The 26,350-nt window shown below is 38.7% G+C and overlaps 1 protein-coding gene across 3 annotated transcripts in view; it reads right to left on the bottom strand.

The window, feature by feature from the left end:
- MPPED1 (metallophosphoesterase domain containing 1) overlaps positions 1-26,350 on the bottom strand; it is a 63,295-nt gene that overhangs the window by 14,150 nt on the left and 22,795 nt on the right. For all 3 annotated transcript variants that reach the window (XM_085324408.1, XM_085324409.1, XM_085324410.1), the window contains exon 4: positions 15,226-15,451. In XM_085324408.1, coding sequence (XP_085180534.1) covers positions 15,226-15,451 — 226 coding nt within the window. The remainder of the gene's footprint in view (positions 1-15,225; positions 15,452-26,350) is intronic.

Raw genomic sequence — 26,350 nt, 5'->3', positions numbered from 1 at the left:
ATTACTCCTAGTTACAGGTCTGTGAGCCACACTGAATACCTTCCTTGCTTGCTTGCTGTTCACATCCTTCAGGTGTTCATATTTTTATATATTCCCTGACACTGCATTAGTTGCATTTTAACCAATCTCTATAATTAGCTTTTTTTTTTAGCCTTTCCTCAGTAAGTAGCTCTGCACAGTTCATTGAATACTTCTACTGCTCTACTGCTCTTTACTAGTATCACCCTCAGTTTTCTCAGCAAGGATTCATAAATGTGCATGTTCTTTTTCTGGCATTCATTGTTCCTACATCTAAAGTAGCTGTGAAATAATGCTATTCTTTTTGTCTTTTTTCCTCACATTCAAGAGGGTTGTCCTAAACAGGCAAAGAGCCCGAACTATCTACTAGGCCATTAGTGCCAAGAAGCACTGGCAGGGCACCATTTGCTTATACGCTTTGAATTAGCCTTCACCGTCTTGGCATCTGAGGTTTAAAGAATAACAGGATTCAGAAGGTAGGGGGACTATGAGGAGATGTATGACTAACTTCCATGTGAGAGAAATGGCAAGGCATGGGTGGTGTATTTTTTAGAGAAGACATGAAAGAAGTATACAGAAGAATTAAATTACACCAAAAGAAATTTACATTCACTCATTCATAATATTGGAAAAGGGTGATTTTAATGAAAGCGCAGGCCTCACACTTAAAACTAATAAATGCAAATGACAGTTAATCTYATACACGATTATCCTCCAGAACTCATGGCATAAAGTGCAGCTCAGCAGGTGGGAAGGAGAGAGCAGAAGGGAGGGGAAGGTAGGTGCTAAGGCACTAAATGATTTGCGCAGCCTTACTCAAGGAGTCTGGGGCAAACAGCAAATTGAATTTACTGATTACAAATTGAATCCTCTATCAGTCTGTCAGCCAAAACAGTATATCTCCTCCATGTGCAAGTTTCCTGTGTTCTTTTTTTTCTTACTTGCTCTGATCTGAGGTTGTCATTCTTGAAACTTTGAATCAAATTAAATTACTGTTTTCACAGAAGGAAAGGAGTGTAAAAACCAGAATATGGCCCTTTGTCAGTAATTATTTCTTTTGCAATTCTAGTTACACATGAAATCATTCATCTTTTGTTTAGTAAAGGATTTCACACACCTCTGACTGGGAAGAAGAAAGTGAGCTGTGACTAATAGGAACTGATCATTTCTAAACATTAATCGGTTATAAAACAATGAAAAACAAAATTAAATCTACTTTATCTTCATAACAAGAAAAAGGAAGATAACAGGTAAGGAGAAAAATTAATGAAAGACTGAATTTAAAACATGCCAACATCAAATGCAAATAGTTTATTTTATTCTGCTGGGAGCCAAATGATAATATCCCATCTGATATTTTTTTAAATAATAAAACAAAAACCACAAACAAACTTAAAAGCTTATTTGGAATAATTAGCCAAGAGATTCAGTGTTGAGGGTATGTATGTAGAACTGCACAGACTTTCATCATGCTCTTACAGATTTAATATAGAGGCTAAGGTGGTAATCTCCTGACGTCTCAGGGTTTGCTCCCTCAGTCTCTCCAGCTGTCAGTATTAAAAATATAGGTACAGCTCAGTTACCAGGACCTTATTTCACACGCTGATAACTGATAGTTACAGACAGAAGGAGAGCTGAGAGTGAAACAGCACCGTGGCCCACAGTACAGTCACCACCTCATTTTAAAACGTGAAACTTCACATGCACGGACCCATCTACAAGGGAAAAATTACCTAAGGCTCATCTACACATAGCATCTTTACAGGTTTTCACCATCAAATGACCAGACAGATAGAGAAACATGTTCTTCCACACTGGTGCCAGTTATGGTTTCCCGTAATCCTCTAGGACTCTGCAAAAGTCTGGTAACTGAGGAGATGGAATATGCTTTCAAATTGAGACGCTACGCTTGTGATTTTTTTTAATGATGCAGCACCTAGAAGGACTCTCCTAGATGACACGTAACTAAAATATGTAGGATGTGCAATAGGTGCATTCAGCATCAATAAAAAAGGCCCTCGTAGTAGCCACTTCTCAGTTTAGTAACACACCAGGTTTACATTCTTTTCTCAAAATACCAGGAGTAATTAGGCCATATGGACTAACTGTCTGCCAGTTTTTACTTTTTTTTCCTTTCTTTTTTGTTTTTTGCTCTTTCTTCAGAAAATTCAAAGCCATTTTGAGTTAGACAAGCACGAAAATGCTTCCAAAACTAATAATACAGCACATGTATAGATGCATAAAGTATATTATTTTTAACATTTACAATTCAGCAACAGATGAACTTACTTCTTGTTAAAAAAGCACACACTGATACTTCATATGCCACGTTTACACCTGAGCTGAGCATCATCCAAGTACCCCAAAATTCCAAATTAATATTTCCTGCAGCCCTAAATTCACCCTGCAGTGCAGTGGTGGAGACCAAATGCTGCAATATAACTTCCTATATCAAAAACATACAGCTTGAACACCTACATGGCCATTCAGCTAGCTAGGAATTCTGAAATATCCTTAAAAAAAGAAAAACATATATTTATCTGATGTAAATTATCTAATTCTGTGAGCTTTGTTAGAAATTTGTGATATTCGCAGGTCTAGTCCTCTGTTTTAATATTAGCTCCAATTTATTCTACTGTCATACAGCAATGGTGGAGAAAATCCTCAGATTAATTCACATAAAACAACACTAATTTATTGAATAATATTAATTTATTTTACAAACAACAAATCCAAAGGATGCCTTCTGATCTTAAAGAGCACCATAACGAGGGCTAAAGTATTGCTTTTTCCTCCTCTGAAATCCAGTCAGGAAAAAGAGAAAGAGCTGAGATACACTGTATTCCATTTGGTTCCTGTGCCTGGGTCTCTCTGTACGGTTCTTAGAGCACGATGTGAAGCTGCCGTCTACTCATCAATGTAGCAGTGCACCTATTGTGTCAAAACGTAAAGAAAATGCATCCACACAGGCTCGTGTGAAGTGAGGAGGCTGATTCTCACCAGGTGTAAACGGTTCAAAAGCTGGTGGAGTGCTGCCAATTTACTCCAGCTGAGAATCAGCTCCAAGTAGATCTGCTCCAAACTAGTTAGCTATTTGTGTTTCTCTTGGAATAGCGCCAAAGGGCTCATGGCAATACCCAACTGTGTTTACATCTTTGAAACATCCTGCAATTGCTGCTGTCTGAGACTACAGACCAGACTGCAGATAGAGCTGGAAGTCCTTTTGTTCATACAAAAAAAATAATAAAAAAGCTCCAAAACAACAAAAAAAGCACTTTAAACTTTAAAATCAGCTCTGTCTCATAAAATTAAACTTTTAAGCGAATGTGAAAAATAAAGAGAAAACTGCTGTGGGGGATTGCTATCTCACTCGTGTGGTTTATGAACTGCAGGAAAGTGAAGCAAATTCCCTGTGGTGAGATTACAGGTTTCTTCTTCTATAGGTCTTAAATTAAAAACCAGCTGAAGCCAAAGTGAGCTAGTTTACTGGATCAGAAGATTCAATTATTTCTTCTAAGTAACTGAATCTGAACTACTTCATTCTAATAATATACTACTAATAATTACTGCCCAAGAAAGGACTTTTTCCCCTACGCTAATTAAACTAAAGCAATATATTTTTCTACTACTCTCAAACTTAACTAAAGCTAGAAACATTTGCAACAGAACAAGCAAATGCAAATCCCCACTCCTATATAGAAATATAAAGCCACACATTATGTTTAGTCATCACAAGGAAGAGCACTTATGCAAAAATCTTACGTGAAATACTCCTAACTTCTGATCTAATTACTTACACATGCACACACGTATACGTGCACACAYAGACAGTGAAAAGGCCTGCACTCTTGTAAAGACAAAGTGGAGGAACATGATATTTTAAACTGCTGTGATTAAAAAAAAAAAAAATCCTGGGGGACATGGAAGAGTAAAATTCTCAAGAGCACACAATACCTGAAATGTATCACATTGGTCTGACTATGATGATATATATAAGCTATGACAGGTGTATTTTGGTTTACATTTTCATTCACTCACGTAYCTATTGCATAGCTTAATTAGTTAAYAGCAACTACGTTCCTTTAACATGACACGGAAAATTCACTTGCAGTCTGAGAAATTTTGATTTTGCTTCATAAACATTTTTTTCCTTTTTCAGCCCTGTTAATGATTCTTGCTAATTCATTTCAATCACTTAATTTGTACTGCAGTGTTCATTGACTAGACCTCTCTGGAATTCAGTAAGATTGCTCACAAGAGCAATGACACCTGTACACCTAGTATGTACTGAATTAGACTCAGATCTCCAGTATTCTCAAATCATGTTATGAATACACTTTCCAGGAAGGGTTGATCACATAAAATGCACCCTTTTTAGCAATGAGCCATTAGTAACAAAAGAAAAAAAAATGAGGAGAAAATCTGTCCAGTGATCTGTTTCTGCCTTTAAAATAGCCAGAATGCACCACAGGTCTCCCTCTCTGCTATCAGAAAACCTTTCAGACTTGAAGAGGTATTTGATACAATTCTCCCTGCGCCCAGAACATCTGCATTTAATAGATCAAAATCATTTTGCAGGGAAAAACATTCTTACGATCTCCCATATGCTGCAAACTAAACTACAGTGTATTGTGGTTTTAAGTGTTTTTAGAAGCAGCACTTTCCAAAATGGAAAACAGTTTCTGATAAGTGAAGAGGAAATAAAAATATCACTCCAGTATTCCATTAAAATATAATTAAACCTGCATCTATGTGCCTCACATTGTAATTAATGTATTTTAAAAGGATGATCAATTTTGCTTTCTCTCTTCTAAAGATGTTGCTATTTCTTACACATCTGTCACATCTTACCTACCTTTTACTGAATGCCTGAAATAAAACAACTTCTAACTACAATGATACAGCCACAGCAGGTTTAGATGTCAAGCTTTTCCCCAAAATTTCTGAAACATGAGATGTCTCAATTCTAAATAACTGGTGGAGTCTATTATTCCTACTCATCATTTTCATTTTCTTCAAGAACCATGTCAGTCTATCTAAATTACTCATTTATACTGCCAACCTCAAAGGCATTGATTAAGAAAGAGCTCCAAACAGCTCCCAACTTTCAAAACCGGGGAACACCCACTGTTCTAAAAACATATTTCTGAGCAACCAAAACCCAGCATTCTATAATAYTTCCATGTCCAGCATTCTGTAAAGTCTTGCACTTACAGAACTTGACACAAAAAAAGCTACCTGCCCAAAAATCTACTTAATCTACGATTTACAAAAATTTTAAAGTAGTACTTTTTTTGCTTTAGAAAACCGTACAGAAGTAAATGTGCTCTGTGTATTTGTACTTTTATCTCTTGACCATGTGAAGGTGCAGAAAGGAGAGCACGTAGGAGGATCAGCTATTTTACTTACAAAAATTTCTGGTATGGTTTTGTCCAATAACAAATATTTGWATTCCTATATTTTCCTCATGTGCAAGACAGTGAATACTTTTGTGGAGATTTGAAGGAGTGCACAAAGAACTAAGAATTGGAGTGGTCWTTTTGGGGCAGAAGAACAGTAATTATTTTCTGTCAATTTTACAGGAGATGAAAACTGCAATGCAACATTTTGCACTGCTCTTGCTCTCTATGTAAGCCAYACTCCCAACGTGGGGGCCGCATTTTGTTAAATGAAGACAATCTTTTATTTTAATATAGTTTCATTTTAATTGATGTTCACCTCAGTGACTGTAAAGATTTGTATAAGGTCTGTGAAAGTAAACATTAGGTGATTCATCACTTGCAAAATGAAAGTGTGTCCCTCTCATAAAATGAACCTATAAATCTTTGTTACGTTATTTTACTGATGGAAACTGAGTTCAGTGAGGAATGAAAGAGACTATTATAGCTGTTCTTGGAAAGATGGAGGAGAAAAGCACTGAAACAGAGACTTAGATTATGGGGTGGCCTAGAGTGGGTGTGAAACGAAAATAAGTCTGCTTCATTTTTTCCCTTTGCATGCTCTTTTAAACCATTGCAGTTACACATGGAAGTTACCATTCTCTCTATCCAAAATGTACACGTGTGCACACACAGGCACAAATGCACATACACAAACCGAGAGAGATTTTGAAAGAGAGTATAACAAAGTCACCCGTTGGAAAACAAAAAAAAAAAAGCAGGAGAGAGTTACAAAGCTATGGCTAAAGCCCACTGATAGCACTGGACTACACAGCTTGGGTAAAGACACTCAGCTGCATGTTGTAATAACACAAATAGACACAGTGCATCAACAGTAGGGCTAAAAGGTTGGAATACAATTACAGACCTAACACCAAAATGGGAGGAAGATTTGGAGAATGAGCCCCCTACCAAGGTTGCTTTGGGCTGAACTGGAGGCTGATACTCACTACTACAACCTACTGGTTGATTTATTCTTCACTGAGATGAACTCAGCCATCTACTCYGACATAGCCAAAATATAGCCCAGATATGTATCTGTATGTAATGAAATTGTAAAAAAAAYCAAGTGGGAAGGCTATATGTAACAATACACTGGTATCTAGAGAAATAAAAGAAAATACTGTTTAGAAAACAGTGCTTGCTTCACAATATTAACATCTCATCTGTTATTTTTGGCATGAGTCCCCATCAGGCAACGAAACCACAAATGAAGATCTAGYCCCCTGAATGTCCCTGACCCAGAGTGCTAAGCTCAATAAAAACAGCACCTGAACAGGAAACAAACACTCTCCTCCAACACACCTATCCTTAGGTTCCCTCCAAACAAAAATGCTGTATCAGAGCTGTTGGCCCTCTTGAAAACATTTGAGGACGGTTCCACTGCAGAGAGGTAACAAAATCTTGGAAGTCCAGCCTGGGTATCTGTCATTTCAGGACAAATTGTCACAAATGTCCTTCTAGGCTGAAATTAATCTTTGCCCTTCCATCCTCCCTGGGAAATAACAGTTTGTAAAGTTCCAGATGGTGTGTGAAGGAGGAAGGAGAAAATATGGACAATACATAGATACTAGAAAACGTGTAATGTAGCAAAAAGAAAAATTAGGTTCCATTTCACAAGAAGAGATCCCTCTGAATAATCAAGGCCAAGCAAAAACCCACTCTCTAGATAATGAGGCTGCAGACAATCTCACCCTAAAGRGCTTCTTTAAGCTATCCAAGCCAATATGCCATTCAGAACAACGTGGTCATATGTTTGGCAACAGGGGCTTGATTGTCCCTTCCTCCGCCACAATGTGAAAAATGAAAAAAGATGCTAAAAGAGATAAAACTCTCTCCTGCCACACTGTATGTCTCTGTGAGAAGAGAGGTTTCACCTATAGCTTGCTTAAAAGTATTATGGAGATTCTGTAGCTAAGACAATGTCTTCCTCCTGCCCCTTCTTTTTTCTTTTGCCATGTCAAATAAAAGGTGTGTTCTTACCCTGCCATTAATGTACAATAGTCCACCTTTGCACAGAAGAGGAAAACATTGCTAAAATTCATGCTGTTTTCCAACAAGGTGAGAGCACACACAGAACAGCTGATCTTCTGCAGATGCACATTAGCTGTAAATTTGAGGCAGTAGAGAAATACTAGACACTARGCAAGAAGTAGTACAACTTTTGCTTTGTACAAACAATTTCTGATTACTGATCAGGAAATATTCAACGTAGGTCTTCTCATTAGTTATTTAATGCAAGAGGAGAACAGTAAGCTATGTTACCTACTCACTGAGTTGTGTTATCCTGGAAAGAAACATGTAGTAGGGCAGAGCCTATTTAGCGCAAATCATGTTTCAGCCCAATATTATTGGAACCTTGCGTAGCAGAAAAACAGATGTAGCAATGTTCAAGATCACACATGCAAGCATGAACTTTAGCAATGTGTGCTCATGGTGATACAAAAACATATGTGCATTAGAGCCATTTATTTTCACAGTGATTCTGAATAATCAGCATAAAAGGAATAATATATAGGTGCCTCATTCAGCAAGCACAATAGATCTTGGGCACTGAATGCATCAGTGTTTTTTGTGCAAGGACAGTGTTTGATTGTGCAATTAAAACCTTTAGCAGTGCAGAGGCACAATCAGTTTATATAGGCTATCTTAATTCTAGCTGTGYATAACACTAGAACTCTTAAGTGCACAATAATAATACATTTTAGTGCCACATTGTGTGGCTAATGAACTGCAATTAAAGATTGAAGTCCTCTAACTGAAACACCCACTTTTTCGCTTTCCATTTTTTTTCCAAAAATGTTTCATTAATATGATTCCTTAAATGACATCCTCATAGAGATGATACCCAGTATGATGGCACAGAAAAGATCTATTTTTAACTTAAAACTTCTACTACTATCTCATCTTTTCAATCTTCCAAACTACCTGTCTGGACCATCCACCACTTGCAGGCAGTTTGATATGAAATGTAATGTTCTCTGTTATAAGGATTTTGTTGATACCTGTTCATTTCAGATACCAGCACAATGGCTCTAGCTCTGTAATGACACTGATCAAGCCACAGAAACATTGCTCAAAAGGGACCTTGGGAGATCTCTAGTACTGCCTCCCGGTTCAAAAAAAAATTATCACCAACACTAGATCAGGTCAGCTCYGACTTTGTCTAGCCAAGTCTTGAAAACACCTAAGGTGGACAGTCTATTACCTCTTTGGTGTTTGATTTCTACTCACTATACATCTAGCTATACATCATAATTTCTATATGCTCCTAGAACACGAATTAAYCCCCCCTAGAAAATGGCTTAATCTTTGGGGAGGCTTAGCAGTCAAATCTACATTAAACGTAATTATTTTCATGAAGAAAATAGGTGGGTTATTCTACCAGCTAGTTTAACTAGCTGGTAGTTAACTAGCTGGTTTTTATTGGAGTAGTCCACAATAAACCGTGGTGTTTAAAGAGCATCTTCCAACCAGAAGCTTTCTAATTTACAGTAAAATCTATTGGGAAAGTAAAGTCTTTGTTTTACATTCACAGCAACTATGAGAGAGACTGGTTAGAGATGTGAATGTTGGGGGCAGCCTTGGCTGCAGTGACCACAAGATGGTGGAGTTCAGGATCCTGCAGGAAAGAAGTAAGGCAACAAGCAGGATTGCAACCCTGGACTTCAGGGGAGCGGACTTYGGGCTCTTCAGAGACCTGTTCGGAGGAATCTCATAGGTTAAGGCCCTAGAAGGAAGGGGGGTCCAGGAGAGCTGGCTAATATTCAAGCATCATTTCCTCCAAGCTCAAGGACAGTACATCCCTGAGTAGGAAGTGCAGCAAAAGGGGCAGGAGACCTGCATGGGTGAGCAAGGGGCTATTGGCCAAATTCAGACAGAAGAAGAAAATACACAGAATGTGGAAGAGGGGAGAGACTACTTGGGAGAATTATAGGAATGCAGTCAGAGTATGTAGAGATTCAGCAAGGAAGGCTAAGGCCCAGCTGGAATTGAGTCTGGCAAGGGATGTCAAGGACAACAAGAAGGGCTTCTTCAAATACATCAGCAGCAAGAGGAGGACTAGGGAAAATGTGGGCCCACTACTGAATGGAGTGGGGGCCCTGGTGACAAAGGCTATAGAGAAGGCAGAATTACTGAATGCCTTCTTTGCTTCAGTCTTCACTGCTAAGGGCAGCTCCCATGAATCCCAGAGCCTGGATGTGAGGGAGAAAGTCTGGAGAAAGGAAGACCTTCCTTTGGTTGAGGAAAATAGGATTAGAGACCTTCTGGGCAGGCTAAACATCCACAAATCCATGCGACCTGATGGGATGCACCCACAGGTACTGAGGGAGCTGGCCRATGTTGTTGCTAGACCACTCTACATCATCTTTGAAAGGTCCCGGAGAACTGGAGAGGTGCCTGAGGACTAGAACAAAGCCAATGTCACTCTAGTCTTCAAAAAGAAAAGGGCAGGAAGGAGGACCCAGGCATCCATAGGCTGGTCAGCCTCACCTCCATCCCCAGAAAGGTGATGGAACAGCTCATTCAGGGTATCATCTCCAGACATATGGAGGAAAAGAAGGTGATCAGAAGTAGCCAGCAAGGATTCACCAAGGGGAAATCCTGCTTAACCAACCTGACAGCCTTCTAGGATGAAACCGCTGGCTGCGTAGATGAGGGGAGAGCAGTGGACGTTGTGTASCTTGACTTCAGSAAGGCTTTTGACACTGTCTCCCATAACATCCTCCTAGAGAAGCTCAGGAAGCGTGGGTTAGACGAGTGGACTGTGAGGTGGCTTGAGAACTGGCTGAAAGGCAGAGCTCAGAGGGTTGTCATCAGTGGCATCARTGGGAGTCCAGTTGGAGGCCTGTGGCTAGTGGCATCCCCTAGGGCTCAGTACTGGGTCCCATCCTGTTCAACTTCTTCATCAACGACCTGGATGARGGGACAGAGTGCCTCCTCACCAAGTTTGCTGATGATACCAAACTGGGAGGAGTGGCTGAGAACACCTGAGGCCCGTGCTGCCATTCAGAGACCTGGACAGGCTGGAGAGTTGGGCAGAGAGGAACCTCATGAGGTTCAAGAAGGGCAAGGGCACAGTCCTGCACCTCGGGAGGAGTAAYTCCATACACCAGTACAGGCTGGGGGCTGACCCTCTGGAGAGCAGCTCTTCAGAGAAGGACCTGGAAGTGCTGGTGGATGACAAATCGACCACGAGCCAGCACTGTGCCCTTGTGGCCAAGAAGGCCAATGATATCCTGGGGTACATTAGGAAGAGTGCTGTCAGCAGGTCGAGGGAGGTGATCCTGCCCCTCTACTCAGCCCTGGGGAGGCCTCATCTCAAGTACTGTGTCCAGTTCTGGGCTCCCCAGTACAAGAGAGASATGGAGCTACTGGAGAGAGTCCAGCGTAGGGCTACAAAGATGATCAGAGGGCTGGAGCATCTGCCCTATGAGGAACAGCTGTGAGAGCTGGGCCTGTTTAGCCTGGGGAAGAGAAGACTGAGGGGAGCTCTTATCAATGTGTATAAGTACGTGATTGGAGGGTGTCAGGGGGATGGGGACAAACTCTTTTCAGTTGTCCTATGTGACCGGACAAGAGGCAATGGGCAGAAATTGAAGCACAGGAAGTTCTGCCTGAAGGTGAGGGGGAATTTCTTCCCTGTGAGAGTGACAGAGCCCTGGACCAGGTTGCCCAGAGAGGTTGTGGAGTCTCCTTCTCTGGAGATATTCAAAATCCGTCTGGATGCAACCCTGTCTAACATGCTGTAGGTGACCCTGTTGAGCAGGGAGGTTGGATTAGATGATCTCCAGAGGTCCCTTCCAACCTTACTGATTCTATGAGTCTATGATTCTATTCTGGGGAACACAAGAGTGCTTCCAGGTCTGTGGTATGTTCTGACCATGACCTCAGTTTTGCTGGGATGAAACCAGAGCACATCTTTCAGTGACCAACTTTATCAAGAAAAAAATTCCCACAGTGGCCAATGTCTGGATCAGGTGTAAGTCATTTGCAGTGCGTTCCTACTGACGCCCTGCTCATCCACAGCTGGCAACTAATGCTGCAAGATGCACTGTAAAGAGCACGAGGACTCTAAGCCAAATACAGTCACAGAAAGCTCTTAAAATTCAAGATTGTTCTGAAAGCAGCTAACACCTTGATACTGCCAAGCTTCTCAAGAAGTGTCTAATATCCTCCTACTCCTATCCTGAACCATGTATTCCGATAGTCCGTGTTCCAAGATACCATCTATTGACTTCTAAACAGCAGTTTTTGTGGTTTGCAGCTTGCATTTCAAAACAGCTGTTCCTTTCTTATTATAATACTAGTGTAATTAATGTTTAAAGCACGTAAGTTTTGGTCAGCAACTACAGTCTCTATTTGGCTTTTGAAATCTTGCCCTTAAAACCCTGGAGAGTTTAGTACTGGTGTCTGAGACAAGACAGTGTCCCATTTCTTCTGTGCAATTAACAATAACCACTGAGTTTTAGATAATAATGGAGGTCAAAATACCTAAATGATATTGAAAATATTTAACCACAAACAAATGGTACATATTTAAAAGGCCTCAGAGACTCGGAAGTTAGGCAAATCAACCAAGCTCTCACGATTTACTTTGCAGTTAAAATATCTTAAGCAGAAATACAATCTAATTTTATACAGGTTATACAGAAAAAAACATAGTAAGTTAATGCTGGCTGGCATTCTCTCAGACCTTGCTCTGAGGTTCCSAAAGTATTTGGCAAATATTAATTAGTCCTTTTTATAAAAGAGGGATTTCTGTAGTTCGAACATATTTTTACAAAATGTGAAGACAGAGGGTCAGCAGTGTAACCAGAAATGGAAAGGCGGGATCTGGGGTCCCAGCCTTTAATCTAATTTCTGGATAGCTCACACTCAAATTAGRTAAGAGTCATGTATGTACAACAAACAGGAATTGTAATTGGGAGTACTCCAATTAAACAAATCTATAAAAAACGTTATCTAGTTGCATACTTTCAAGGCTGGAAAATATTTTAGGATTCTGAAGAAGCAACTGCATGAAGCTGCAGCCTATTGAGCTACAAGCTGCTCAGGAACTCTAAATTTTAAAGTCTTGTCTAGGTTTATAAGCATTTTCTGAAGGATTGGCTTCATGACGCAAAACTAAAAAGAATCACCACAGAAAGTTCACCAAAGTCCTATATTTTTTTAGATATTATCATGATTGCGATGTATAAACAAACATATTAATTTCCTAGAAAGGCTATGGCATACCTTTCTTTTCTGGGTGAATGAAGTATAGAAACAAAAATAAATACTAAAAAGAGCAGTAGTGATCAGTAGTCAAAGAGCCACAGAGCCACAATAGCCTTCAAGCTAGCAGGCAGCTAGTCTAACCCATACAAAATAGCTGTTGCTCTTCCTAAACTTTTCTGAGTGGCAGGTTGGTTTGACTTTGTTATTTCCACATGTGCCACATGTCTGAGAGAATATAAAGAACAACTTATTATTGCTTTCATTGTTATTGTTGTTGCTGTTTTCACTGGACATGACATCAGTTAGCACGGAAACKTCATTCAGCGTTGCATAACAACAAACAAAAAAAACCCCCACTGTTTGGCTGGAACAGCAGGCTCATGACGCCAGGCCGAATTCAACAGAGGAAAGGAGAAAAGAGAGATGGTCAATYCTATGGAAACTAAGCAGGGTGCGATAAGCAAAGGCATATTTAAGCATCATCACAGTTTCACAGCCTTTCTCCAAACACTCTCTGTCACTGCTAGAATTTGCAAAGAAGTTAATCAGTGGATTCCCACTATGCTTCCCCTTCTCCATGTTCAAGCAGCAGCTTCATAATACTGTGTATGCTGTAATGGCTCTTTGTAACACACCCATTTACAAGGCAGTGGTTACCAAGTTTCTCTGGCAAACAAGCCTTGCTGGCCAAGGCTCCATCACCAGGACCTTCTCCCATATGAACAGCTAAACATCTTCAAAGGATTTTACAACACTTATCTTGCAGGCCTCTGATGTAGTTGGAGGGAGATGAGCTAGTAGCACTTTTAAATATCTAGTTTGAAAGTTTAGGAATAACCTGCAACACTACAGAATAGGAGAAAAGCATGACAGTAAAACCAAATGAATGTATGAAAGATGAAAACAATCTTAGTCCATGAAGAACAGGTTGTGCCAGATAGCTCAGACTTGTGCAAAATCACAGGATTAGTACACAAAGGGAATGCAGCAAATTAGATTTTGCAGAAATATTATTTGTGGGCTAGTGGGTGGAAGAGGTTTTCTCAACAGATGTTTACATATCTGTTCAAACACAGAAAGTTCAGATGGTTTCCTTTAGCCTCTATTCAGTGCTATTTTATAGATAGCACTTTGCTTTAAGTCATCTAGTTTTTAATGAGACTTTTGGTACTTTACTGCCTGGAGATTTATTACTGACACTGGAAATATGGTGCCTGGTTACAAATATTGCAAAGAAGATATGAAGTTGCCAGACATATTGTAAACAGAGCATAATTATGGTATTTATAGTTGAACATCAAAATGGGAAGAGATGCCAAGTGGCATTCCACAGAGGTTAATATTGGGACTGATAACATCTAATATCTTCCCTAATCATTTGGAAAATGAAGTAAATTGTACATTGATTGAATACACAGTAGACACAAGAGGAAGATGAACTACAACATAGCAGGTGGGTAGGCTGAAAAAAAACACCCAGAAAGATCTGGAGACATAAGAGAGAGAGAGAAGGGTGCATGTAAGAGGAAATCTACTTAACACAGAAAAATGTAGAATACTAAGCTCAGGAAAAATTAACACCCATCTCAAGTAACCAAATGGGAAAATGCCAATTAAAAAAAAAAAAGAAATCCAAGAGATTTCACAGTTTATTCACACTGCAAATTCACATTGGGTATATGCATCAGGTTTGACAACTTGTTTGCTACATTACAGCCTGATGTGATTTTAAAAAGAAAAACAGATTCACCTAAAAACCTGCCTTTTAAAATAAATTTTAATTTACCTTAAATGTGTACTGAATACTCATAAGAGGACCTAATTTAGAGCCTGTTAGTCAAAATAACATAGTATTGTAATGTAAGTAACATGACACAAAAGAAGCACATATGAGGTCAAGTTGGGGATCAGGAAGCCAAAGCCTATCTGTCTCCGATACTGTYGAGGAGTTCTAAGTGTTCACTGTACGCAGTAGAGCAAAATCCATGAAATACTAGATTGCCACTGATTTGTTGACTTTACTTTAGAAGCTAAACTATGTCTTAAGGAAAACAATCACTTTATGAAAGAAAATAAGATTCTGATGGATTTTAACAAAATACAAGGCTTGAAYGAACACTGAAACAGGCTTACTGTGATAAATGAATACTGCATACACTAATGAACCTTAAATATCATCTGTAGGACTGAAACTGTCAAAAGAATGTGTCCCCTCAATAAAATTAATCTGTAATAATATAAATTTGACAAGTATAAAAATGTATTTTATGACCCAAATAAAAACTACAAGGACTGTGTTACAGGACACCTCCTGGGTAAGCTTAAAGAATACACTATCTTCTTCTCATCTTTATTTGTTTAACAATCCTATTCTGTTAAAGTCTATTACTTCATCACATGAATGACTAACTTTAATAAAATAGAAAACTTTATCCAACTGAGTATTACTTCCTATCACAGCAATTCAAATATRGCTGATGCTTATGAAATGGCTGATGTGATAGCAAACAACATTATTTTTCTTACGTATGCTTAAAAACCTGCTTACCAAGGGGAGCCATATATTCTGAATCCCCTCACCGTCACTTCAGAGTCTTGAAGATAGATGCAGTTTGTTAGAAGAGACTGTACATTTTCATAGCTCTCTGGCTTCAGCTTAGAAACAGAGGGGAAATAGTAAAAGTCCTGCTTGATTAAGTCAGCCATGAATTCCTGGTCAAAGGTCAATTCATGATTTCCTGCTATCACAATCTTGTATTCATAGGGCAGGCTACCTAAAATAGTGAAAAACAAACAAATTACTTGTTTTATGGAAAACTTGATAAAAGAAAACAGACAGACTTACAAACTATTATTGATTTCTATAATATGTCCACCTGTTTGAAACAATCTAGCTAACCCCCTACAAAGTTGATTTGGGATAAATGACATTATTGTCTTTTTCAGGGCATATTATGATTTAGCATACTCAGGATTCATGTGTTGAAAGTACTTGCAATTCGTCAACCTTAAGTCACAGTCTGCTGACTTCTGCTTTACTATTTACTTCTATTTAATTGCCATCTGCATTGCAAGTATCACTTACTGTGACAACGATAACTCAGGATAACAGCAGCTCGGGTTCAAAGAAAATTGACCATAACACTCGATAAAGCAAACCCAGCTCTCTTCTCCTGGACCTGTGGTAATTACCAGCTTGCACTGAGGGGGTTTACTGCCCTCTTTGCCCTGATACAAAGATGAAGTCTTCATGTAAAACAGGGCTTGGGCTTATCTGTGAGACCTCCACATCCTCAAGAAAAATCTTGCAGCTTGCCTCTATCCCCAGCTCCATTTTTTCAGTGACTTCCTTAGATCCATGGACTATAATTACAGCGATTCATGGTCAAGAATATTTCACAACCCATTTTTAATGAAAAACCTTAAAACAACCTCCTGCTGCAGGCAAGAATATACCTGCTTACAAACAGGGTTTTCCTGAGAGCACCACTGCAAGAGAAACTTTCCTCTGACTTCACATTTGGTTATCATCTGGATTCTGCACTTGACAGAGGGGATCATCTGTCCCCAAAAGCCCAACAGAAACCTTCTAAATAGGTCTGAAAGGAAACAGAGACCGAAACTGTGGAAAGCTGCATTCAGTAGCTTAGCTTTGGCACTATTAATTTGCATCAGGAAGAAGATGGTCATAACGTAGAACTATGCGAGGAAGAAAATACTTTACTGAATATGAGATCCACTTCACGTAGTAGCAATCTTGTCATTTTTAATTCAGAGAAGGTATTGTTTATAACATTATGCAGAACTTCATGACGACTCCAAGCCTAAYTCAGAGTTAAGATGTTTAGGGAATGCACATCATCAGTCTATATGCAGTGGCAAAAGGTGGCATCAGTAAGACTGAAGAGTAAAATGCAACAGTGAGATTCAGAGCTACTGAGGAGAGAGAGAACAGGTCTAGCCCACAGGAGATACCACATGCTGGAAAAAAATCAGTTTTTGAAAATGAAAAAGACTGGAAAACTCTTAAGTGTAAGTTTTAAGATCTGTACYAGGAAAACTGATCCTACAGGTTTCAGTCTTTCCTGTGTAGCCAAAACCTAAGTGCCTTTAGCAAATTTATTAACAGAAACACTCTTCAGATTTTTATGAATACATGCGGAATGCTGGAGATTCAATTAGTTACTTGAAACTTCTTGAAATTTAAAATATTGTCATTTTGGCCTCTGAAATGCATAGCCTCTTGTAGATGTATACTCCATATCCACAACTTTTTTGAGTGCAAGCATGCACGCATGCACACACACACACACACACACACACACACACGTTAAACATGCAATTTATAAGCTACAATATGTACAGAAATCTACAGACCTTAAAGCATCCTTGAGACACAGGAAAAAATCCTCTATGCCACAATATTGTTAACAATTTCATCTCTGTTCTGTTTTGTAAATCTTTTCCAGCTCATCTGATTCATCCATCTAGCAGCCAAGAACCTGTATGAGCTGGTTATAGTTGTTGCTTCCACTAATGTATTTATGTCATGTTTCTGTCTGTGGGTGTTACTTAGGCAAATTAGCAAATTACTCTAAATGTACAGTTGCATTTATTATATTGGCGGCCAGAAGAACTGCAGTAGTTACAGGTCTGTCAGTTTTTCAATTAACAACTCTGYTTTTGATGAGTTTGCAGCTCAGTTTTTTCCTTTCAACCCATACCAGGCTGCAACCTGGTTGCAAACCTGCAAACCTATTTCCCTGCCCTTGTCTACACAATCCCTCCTTGCCCTTTAAATCTTAATTTTTTGTCTAAGACAATGACTAAAGCAGGGAATTTTTGGTGCTTGTGCATAAAATTAACAATATTTTGTTTAATCTCTGTTCCTCAAGAGACTTAAGAACACACTTCACTTTCTACACTAAGCATTCTTCGAGTGTAAAGTTAATCCTTGGTGTACATCTTTGAAACCTTGTTCTTGGCTAGATACTGCTCTCAGGATCTATATGCGTAACACCTTCGTAGAGTGGGTGCAGACAAAGATTCTCACCCATCAGACCACAATATTGATTACTTTTGTTTCCAATCTTCCCTGCTTCTAATAGGATGCAGTACTTATCAATGCTCACTCTAGTGCACATGTGGAAGTCAGCTCTGAATGCTAAACATCTCTCTCTGCCTTAAGGCACAGTCCTCCTACCACTGACGTTGGAGGTCCAACCCTTCTGTAGCAGAAACAGAATCCAAGATGATGTGTGAGCACAATCCTGAGAAAAGTTTAATGTTTCAAGTGCCTTTTACATTAGGACCCATCAAACATCAGCAATATCTGATGAGTATTTACCTGGTAACTACCACAGAGCAGCAACCTTCTTACCTACCCTGACCTACAATTCCTTACATTTCATTTTTATGTATGTTATTATTTAAATTATCCTGTATTCCTATATTCCATTATCCTCATATCCTTCTACCACAAGTTCATGTTTTTCTAACTCTAGGCACACACCACTACACAATTAGTAGCCTTTGCTATGTCCTTGGCTAGGTCCAAGACTCCTCTAAGAGCACACAGCCCAAAATGCGTTCTTTGGCCAGAGTTTCTAAATGTGTATGTGTCCATATTTTGAGAATATCCAGTAGTCAACGTCTCAACGTCTGACTGCATGGCTAGTGTTGCAAGCAGGGCTCCAGCTTCTACAATCACGACTCTTTTGAAGAACAACGGCAGCTGAGCAGCTATGGCATTCACCTGGCAAAGTGGGACAAGAGTGTCTTTGCCAACAAGTCCACTAAAATAGTGAGAAGGGTTTTAAACCAGGTGTGTTAGGGAAAAGTTGTCATACTCTGAAGAGGCAGGGGCAGTGAGGAATCACCTGGGGTCAACAGGATGGCAAAGGCTCTTGCATTGCCCTTCTGAAAGCAGCTTGACTGGGGCTCATCACAGGCGTCTGTACTCACACGCACACATGGGGAACAACCAGGAGGAATGAGAAGTCCAAGTACAATTAAGAGCTGTCACATCCATGAGATTACAAAGACATAGTGGCATAACTCACATGACTGAGTGCTGCAATAAACGGACACAAGGTTTTCAGGAAACACAAGCCAGGAAAGTGAGGAAGAAGGTTGTGCTCTATATAAACGGGTAGCTGGAGCACACAGAGCTTTCCTTGGAAGAGGTTATGAGCCCTTAAGAGCTTAGGGGTCAGAATATAGACCAACATGGATGATGTTGAGGGAGCTGTCTGCTACAGATGGCCTGATCAAGAAGAGGGAGGCAAAGCCTTCTTTAGCCAGCTGGAAGATACCTCATGATCACACRTCACAGTTCTCATCGGGGAATTAACCCACCCTGACATATGCTGAAAAGTCAAGAGGGTGGTGTACAATCAATACAGAAGATTTCTAGTGTGTGTTGAAGACATTACAAAAGTGTCTCCATAGGCTAGAAAAATAGGCTGACAGGAACCTCATAAACAAAAGGAAATGTAAAGTCCTGCAACTGGGATGGAGTAACTTMATTCAATAAGGCTCAGCACTGACCAGCTTAAAGGCAGCTTTGCAGAAAATGACCTGGGGTCCTTGGTAGGTAACAGGTGGAACTTGAGCCGGCAGAGTGTCCTTGTGGCAAAGAAGGCTAACAACATCTGGCCTGTATTAGTAAGAGTGCAGCCACCAGGCTGAAGGAAATGATCCTTCCCCTGTTTTGCACTTGTGAGACATTTGGAGTGCTATCTCCAGTCTAGGCTGGAGATACATGTCATGACATGACAAACTGAAGCAAGTCCAGCAGAGAGCCACCAAGCTGGTTGCGGCTGAGGCACATAGCATATGAGGAGAGGCTGTGCGAGCTGGATCTGCTCAGCCTGGAGGACAAAAGGCAAAGGGGATCTTATTGCTTACTGCAACTAGCTGAATTCAGCATACAAAGACAGAGCCAGGCACTTCTTACAGGTGCACAGCAAAATGACAAGAGGTAACAGACAYAAGCTGGAACACAAGAAACTGCAACTCAGTATATGAAAGAAATTCTACCATGAGGGTGGTCAAAGAGTAGAATATGTGCCCAAAGAGCTTGTTAAATCTCCATCCTTGGAGATACTCAAAACTCAACTGGACAAGGTCTTAAGCAACTTGCTCTGACTAGACCTGCTTTGAGCAGGAGGTTGGACTAGATGACCTCTGAAGTCCCTTTCATCCTGCATGAGTCTAGGAGTTTGTACATCTACACTGGAAAACAAACAAGATTTTTTAAAAGCCTGTAATACTGAAAGAAATTGCAAACTCATTTCATGTTGCAATTCTAATGGAACAAATGTAGAGTAGATAAGCAATTAAGTAGGACTAGCGAGTATGTGCCATTAACTTCTCTGTTAGTTTCTCATACTATCCACTCAGCAGATGAGTAGGACTGAAACTCAACTGATAGCCAATTAACATTTGATGCTAGCATATGGCTTTTCTAGTGGGCAGGTAGCAAACTTGGTATTGATACAGGAGTTCTATGTGTACAAAGATACTAAAGAAAATTTATGGCTGTCACAGGAATTCTGCACACATACCCAGGACAAAATTTGCTTCCCAGAAAAAATATGGCAGCAAGCTTTTAAGTGCCAAGAAACACATTCAAGAACATATGCTATAGGACTCAAAAGATGTATTTTTAAATCAAAAAAAAAAAAAAGTTATGCATTTCGGGAAAAATACGTGATTTTTTCTGATCTCTTATTCTGATCAGACAGACTCAAGACAGATGTTTTTGCCCCACAACCATGGATCCCCCTGTTCCATGCATCAGAGAAGTGCTAAGATATTCTATAACCTACAGATGAACTGCAACTGGAACTAGTTGGAAAATTTTTATATAAACTGTTTTATGCATTAAAATCATTAAAATCCTGCTTAGATGGAATTGGATATATTTGGAAATTCATATAATGTTTCTGACATTACCAAGGAAACAAATTGAAACAAAATGTCATTTTAAAATATTTTGGGGTGAATAAAAATTTCATTTCTAAGAAAAAGTTCCTTTTTTTTCTAAAATAAATGTTTTTTTTTTTTCCTCCCAGAATGTCCAACTTGCAAGGAAGTGAAAATATTTTCCTCTATGATCAACACTCTAGCCACTTCATGCTGTATGGATTTGGAATCAAAAGAAATGTTTACACATTAAAATTATGTCAGAAACACACTGGCTTCAATTCAGTCCTGGGCTTCAGGGCTTTCTCTTTCAGGCCACATCCAATGTTTGCCTCCTGCCAATTTGGAAAGAGAATCCAAGCTGCTTTCCACCCTTTCTGCCTCTCATGATGAGAGATTTTTCCTTCTTCTCTGCTACATTGTTATTCCCTTCAGCCTTATTCTTCTCTCTCCTTTCCTTTTTGTAATCTCTGAGTGCAGATGTCACTGACACTATCTTGCACTTAATTTAAGTAGGTTTTAGAAGAGGAGGTTTTTCTTACAAAAACAAAACTCATAGAGCCAAAATGTCTACATTTCTGTAGGTTTGTCTCTCAATACACCTCTGAAAATGCCTGACGGATTCAGAAGTCATTTACTGTATTTGGCAGAGGAGTAGAGGCCTCAAAGATAATTATGTTCCCTTGAGTCTCCTAAAAGTATGTGCCTGGGAAGAAGACTAACGTCCAGGCTGAAGGAGGGTCTTCATAGGGAAGACATCTCTTATGAGACACCAAAGAATCTGCACAAGGCCTGCGAGACAAAACTCAAGAAATTAGGCAGCAGCGGCTCAGCTGCTCCCAAACCAACTCATCATACAAAATATTTCTGCCCAAATTCTCCTAAATCAATGTCATTTATTATTCTTTGAGATTATTTTACTATGAAAAACGCTTGTATATCATACTTAGCTCATACACAGCCAAAAGATAATAGAATCTTCTTCTTAATAACTACTTAAATAAATTCATGTGCTTTTGTCAGCTCTTTCAAACTGTCCTCAGGAAGTTTCTTAACCTTTGTTTGCTTAGTACAAGAATCTGGTAATAGCTCTGGTAATCTAACGCGTAGGAGAATATATTTATTTAGTTAGCTAGTAATATTTTTGCTTATTCCTTTCATTACTGTAGATTGCTAATTAAGAAAATCAACTGAACATCTATTTTTTTTTGCATTTTTATGTACCAATTACAAAATTATTACAGCAATTCTCAACTTCTAAACTACAGTAGGTCCTTTTTATGTTGAACATAATTTTTACAAAACAACTTGAAATGCTGAGGAACCGTCACTTGAACTACAAACTGCATATTGCAAGGCACTGCTGAACAAAATGTGTCTTTGCTATTTCTCTGCATATGAGTTTGTACAAAGTGAAAGTCTGTGTGTTTAAAGGTTCATCTCACTCTATCAGCAAGCCGCCTTCTTCTTAAATTACACAAACATTGCAAATAATTCAAAACCAAATGTATGATGTTTATACTCCAGGCTCCTCTTACAGTAAGAGGCTAGGCATCTTTACCAACCAGTAACCTCCTTTACAGCTTAAACCTATTATCAACTTGCAACTTCACCAAGAAAAATGCCAACTTGAACAAGCAGTTGTGCTTTGCTTCTCTCCTGGCATTGTACTAAGCAGAATTTTTAGTATTCATTAAAGTCAGTGACAATCGTATAAATACCCACTTAATGCTTTTTCTCTCTCATTTCAACCCTTTAGAATACAGCAGTGAGTGATATAGTAAAAAGACTGCATAACTGCCTCAAATTGCTTTTTTAGCATCTCTTTGACAGTTCTGTGTTTAAACACTGGGGCTGATGTCTGGGAAATTCACATTAACATACTTTTTGTATGGAGTGTAATCTGGAGTAACATTGTAAATGAACACTGCTTCCTAAGTCATCTATTACCTGCTAGATCTAGACATTCTTGCATCATAAAAGCCAGCAATTATATCAAACACTAAAACAACAAATACATACCATATTGCTCACATTTGCAAACCATGATTTTTTAAATAAGCAGATAAAGGCAAATCAAACTAAAAAAATACCTGGTAATAGTCCAACTTCTGCTCTTCGATATACTTTGTTACAGATATACATGCAAGCACACGTACATGCACACACACACACACACACACGCATGCACACATATCATAATTGGCCACAATTACTTCTAAAGGAAAAATGGCTTAATTTTAGCCTAGATCTGTTTATTTAATCATCCTGTAATTACCCAGAACCAACTCCATGTGTGTTGCAAACCAGACCATGAGAGCAGCTGAGTCAGGCCAAAAAATTAAGTAGGTTGGTACTTTCCGTCTACTAGTGGTCAGTAACAGATACCTAGGGAACTGCACAAGGGTAAGTTATGCCTAGACTGAACCTTCCTGTGATATATCCCCTAAGATTATGGTAATCGATGCTTTAAGAAGCCCCAACTACACAATTTGGTCCATTTTACCCTTTGATACTTAATTTTTATTCAAACTACAGACTACAATTCTTTTTTTCTGCTTCTTGGAAGTTACAGTCTTAAATAATATACCTTACTGAGGGGATAAATTTCTACAACCGCTTTTCTGGCCTTTGGAATATTCTGGTTTTGGTTTATAACATGTATCAGCGGACAATGAAAGCAAAGGAGATGGAGAACTGTGTTGAAAAGTAACAATTAAAAATACTTTAAACTTCCTACACAAATCTCTCTGCACATTGATATGAATTCCAACTCAGATATTCAGATGCCACAAAGGTGTTTTCGGTATCTCCCAGCTGTCACCTTCTGAAAGAGAAGACTACAAAGAGCTGTGTGTCATGTCACTATACGAGGTGCACAGCACTAATAACAATGTTTAATGTTTGTTTATAGTGCTTTGCAGTAGGCGTTCAAAATGCTGTACTGAGAATAATTAATCCTGAAACACATCCACGTGGTAGGTGGATCAAGCATCATTTTTGTGATTTTTCAAGGGAGAACAACAAAGAGGCTGTCAAATCCAAAGACTAACTAGAATTTGGTTGCCTGTCTTCCTCAGGCTCTTTCAAATATCTTAGCCAGAGGCAATCAAGACTTAACAGAATTACATTCTAGATTCTATAATTATATTCTAGATCTTTCGCCCTCCTGGTTGCTCTCTGCTCCTCTAGACTCTGCTGCCTTCCTAAAGCTACAACTTGTCTGCAAATCCAGACTGGGTATTTTTTTCTCACTTGCTTATTTTGGGGGCTTAAGATATCAATATTTACAAAAATCACAGGGCATCATTTCTACATGAATCATCCCAGGAACTCAGACTTATCTTCCAATCTGGCTGTTTTCCACTCCATCGGTCAAAAGAAGCAACCTCAGTATTAGTACAAAGAGCCAGAAATACCCTCAAATCATATATGTGCTTGGGAAGAAGGAAAGAGGGTAAAGTCCTTTAGCACTTACAGCTCCTAAAGCTTCTCTTCCTATCACTACCGTGGGAGGAATAGCTGGGAAAACAGATGTTCTGGCACATCTTCCCAGCACCAGGATGTAGCTTAACTACTCCTTGAGACTCCTGGCAGCCAGTTTAATGATTGGAAGTCTACAGGATACTGTAAATCCCCAGAATTAGAGAATTACTGAAAGAGCATGCTTCCATGTGCTTGTCTGTGCTTTGCTGTCTGAACCTTAGACATGCACAAGGATCTGGGCCATTCTACATTTAAGAAATGCAATGATAACCGACACTTTTTTTTAGTTCGCCTAGTCTTTAAAAAATGACATCTGTTCTAAATCCCTGCATAGCTCAATGTTTTTCACGGCATTTCCAAAGCCATTCTTTTGTAAATAGATAATTAGTGCTTAAAAACTCCTTTCAAGGGGTTTCTACATTAACATAAAAATAGTGTAATTACTGATGGTCAARATGGCATGACTACAATTTATAAATCGTAATTTCTTACGATTGCTGCTCTGAAATTGATTTTCTTTCTTCTTTAACACAATTTTAGTCTATTTTAAATGTGAATATTATTGAACCTAAAAATATAAAATACCTGTTAAGAGAGAGAGAGAGAAAAGAATAACTACCATCCTTTGTAAAATTTAATGGTAGAAAAGAAGTAAATCTAAGCTTTCAGACTTTTTTGAAGATTTTTAATTTTATATCAAGAATTTCAAAAATAGGGATAGTATTTATTGACCAAAATTAGCTGATTTTGCTCTATAGTGTAATACCAGAAACAGGTGATTCTAGTAGTGCTAGTTACTATAGTTTGGAAGGCATTTTCACTCTAAGTCAATTTAAAGTTTGGAAGAAAAATGTTACCCTTTGAGCTGAATCTGCTCAGGTCAATTCCTGAAGTGAGTGCATGTCAAACAAATTAATCAATTATTTTGTGTGTGTGATATGCACATAAGATCAACATTACCAGGAAAATATTCTGAAGAGTAAATTTTTGTTTCCCACTACAATGCAAAGCCACCTTCTCTCTTTTTTTTTTTTAATCTCAAATTTACCTTGAACTTGAATTTCAAATAGGAAGAGTGTCTTTGACATTGGAAACTTCAAGCAAACACACTGGAACAATGGATATTTTAAAAAGTGTTAGCCATACACAGGAGTGAGTGATCAGAGAAAATAAAGTATGTATTGCAGCTTATGTCACAGATCAGCTACACGGTTAAATTTCCAGGAGAGCAATCCACAAGCTCAAAGTGGCAATGGGTCCTGGAGCACACAAAATTTGGAAGTGATTATTACAGACACGGGCAAAGAGAATTACAAAAGCAACTGAGCCAAGCAGGCAATTTCCAGTTCCAACAATATGGAAGATACAAAATGGGGATAGGTCTGCAGTCATCATTTGATGAGTGCATTAAAAAAGACATTTGTCTTTGTATTTGTCCTACAACACACTTGATTTATATGCAGGTAGGGAAAAAATAATAAAACAAAAATAATGAAAGGCTGAGTGCAAGTACACAGAGAGCTCAGTATATCCTAGAATATAATCTACCTTATTTAGCCTTGATTACATACTAATGTAAAATACAGAAATAATTCTCCTGAATTATTTTCAGTTGTTTAAAGTGATATCATTAAAATCTCCTGGGCATACTGAAWAAACAGTATATGTTCAAAGCTGTCCTCAATCTATCCTTACAAATGCTACTAGAAAGCTTCACTGGCCTCCTGACTTTTCATCTGGGCCAACCATAAAATATGTTTTGTTATTTTGTGATTTCCAAAATTTGGATTCACAAATTTGGAAGAAAAACACAATCAGGGAACAGACTAAGTACAGAAAGGAAAATAAGAAATAAAAAAAAAAAAATAGGAGAAGGGCCAAATCAGGAAAAGAGAAAGGGGAAATGACTAGCAAACTTTGTCAACTGACTATTCATCCTTTTTCCCTCTTTCTTCTTTTCTAAGCTATTCTGAATAAAGGTAGCAATATAGAAACCTGACTTGCAGAAGTGCATGATGGTACTGTTTGACTGCACAATAAAAAGACAGCTGAAACTGAACATAAATTTATTTGCAGAATAATGCAAGTGCAGGAAAAAAAATCCAACTTTAGATACAGAGTGACGAGTTCTGAACTATCACCATTAAGGAAAGAGTTCTTAGAGTTATAATAGGTAATGATGTTATGAAAATGCCAACTCACCATCCAGCCTCAGTCAAAAATACCAAAAGAATAATCCRTAACATTAAAAAGGAAAA

This window comes from Rhea americana, unplaced genomic scaffold, assembly GCF_003343005.1.
Source record: "Rhea americana isolate MKP2758 unplaced genomic scaffold, rheAme1 scaffold_91, whole genome shotgun sequence".
In the NCBI taxonomy this organism is placed as follows: domain Eukaryota; kingdom Metazoa; phylum Chordata; class Aves; order Rheiformes; family Rheidae; genus Rhea; species Rhea americana.
This window is presented reverse-complemented; position numbering and strand designations above follow the sequence as displayed.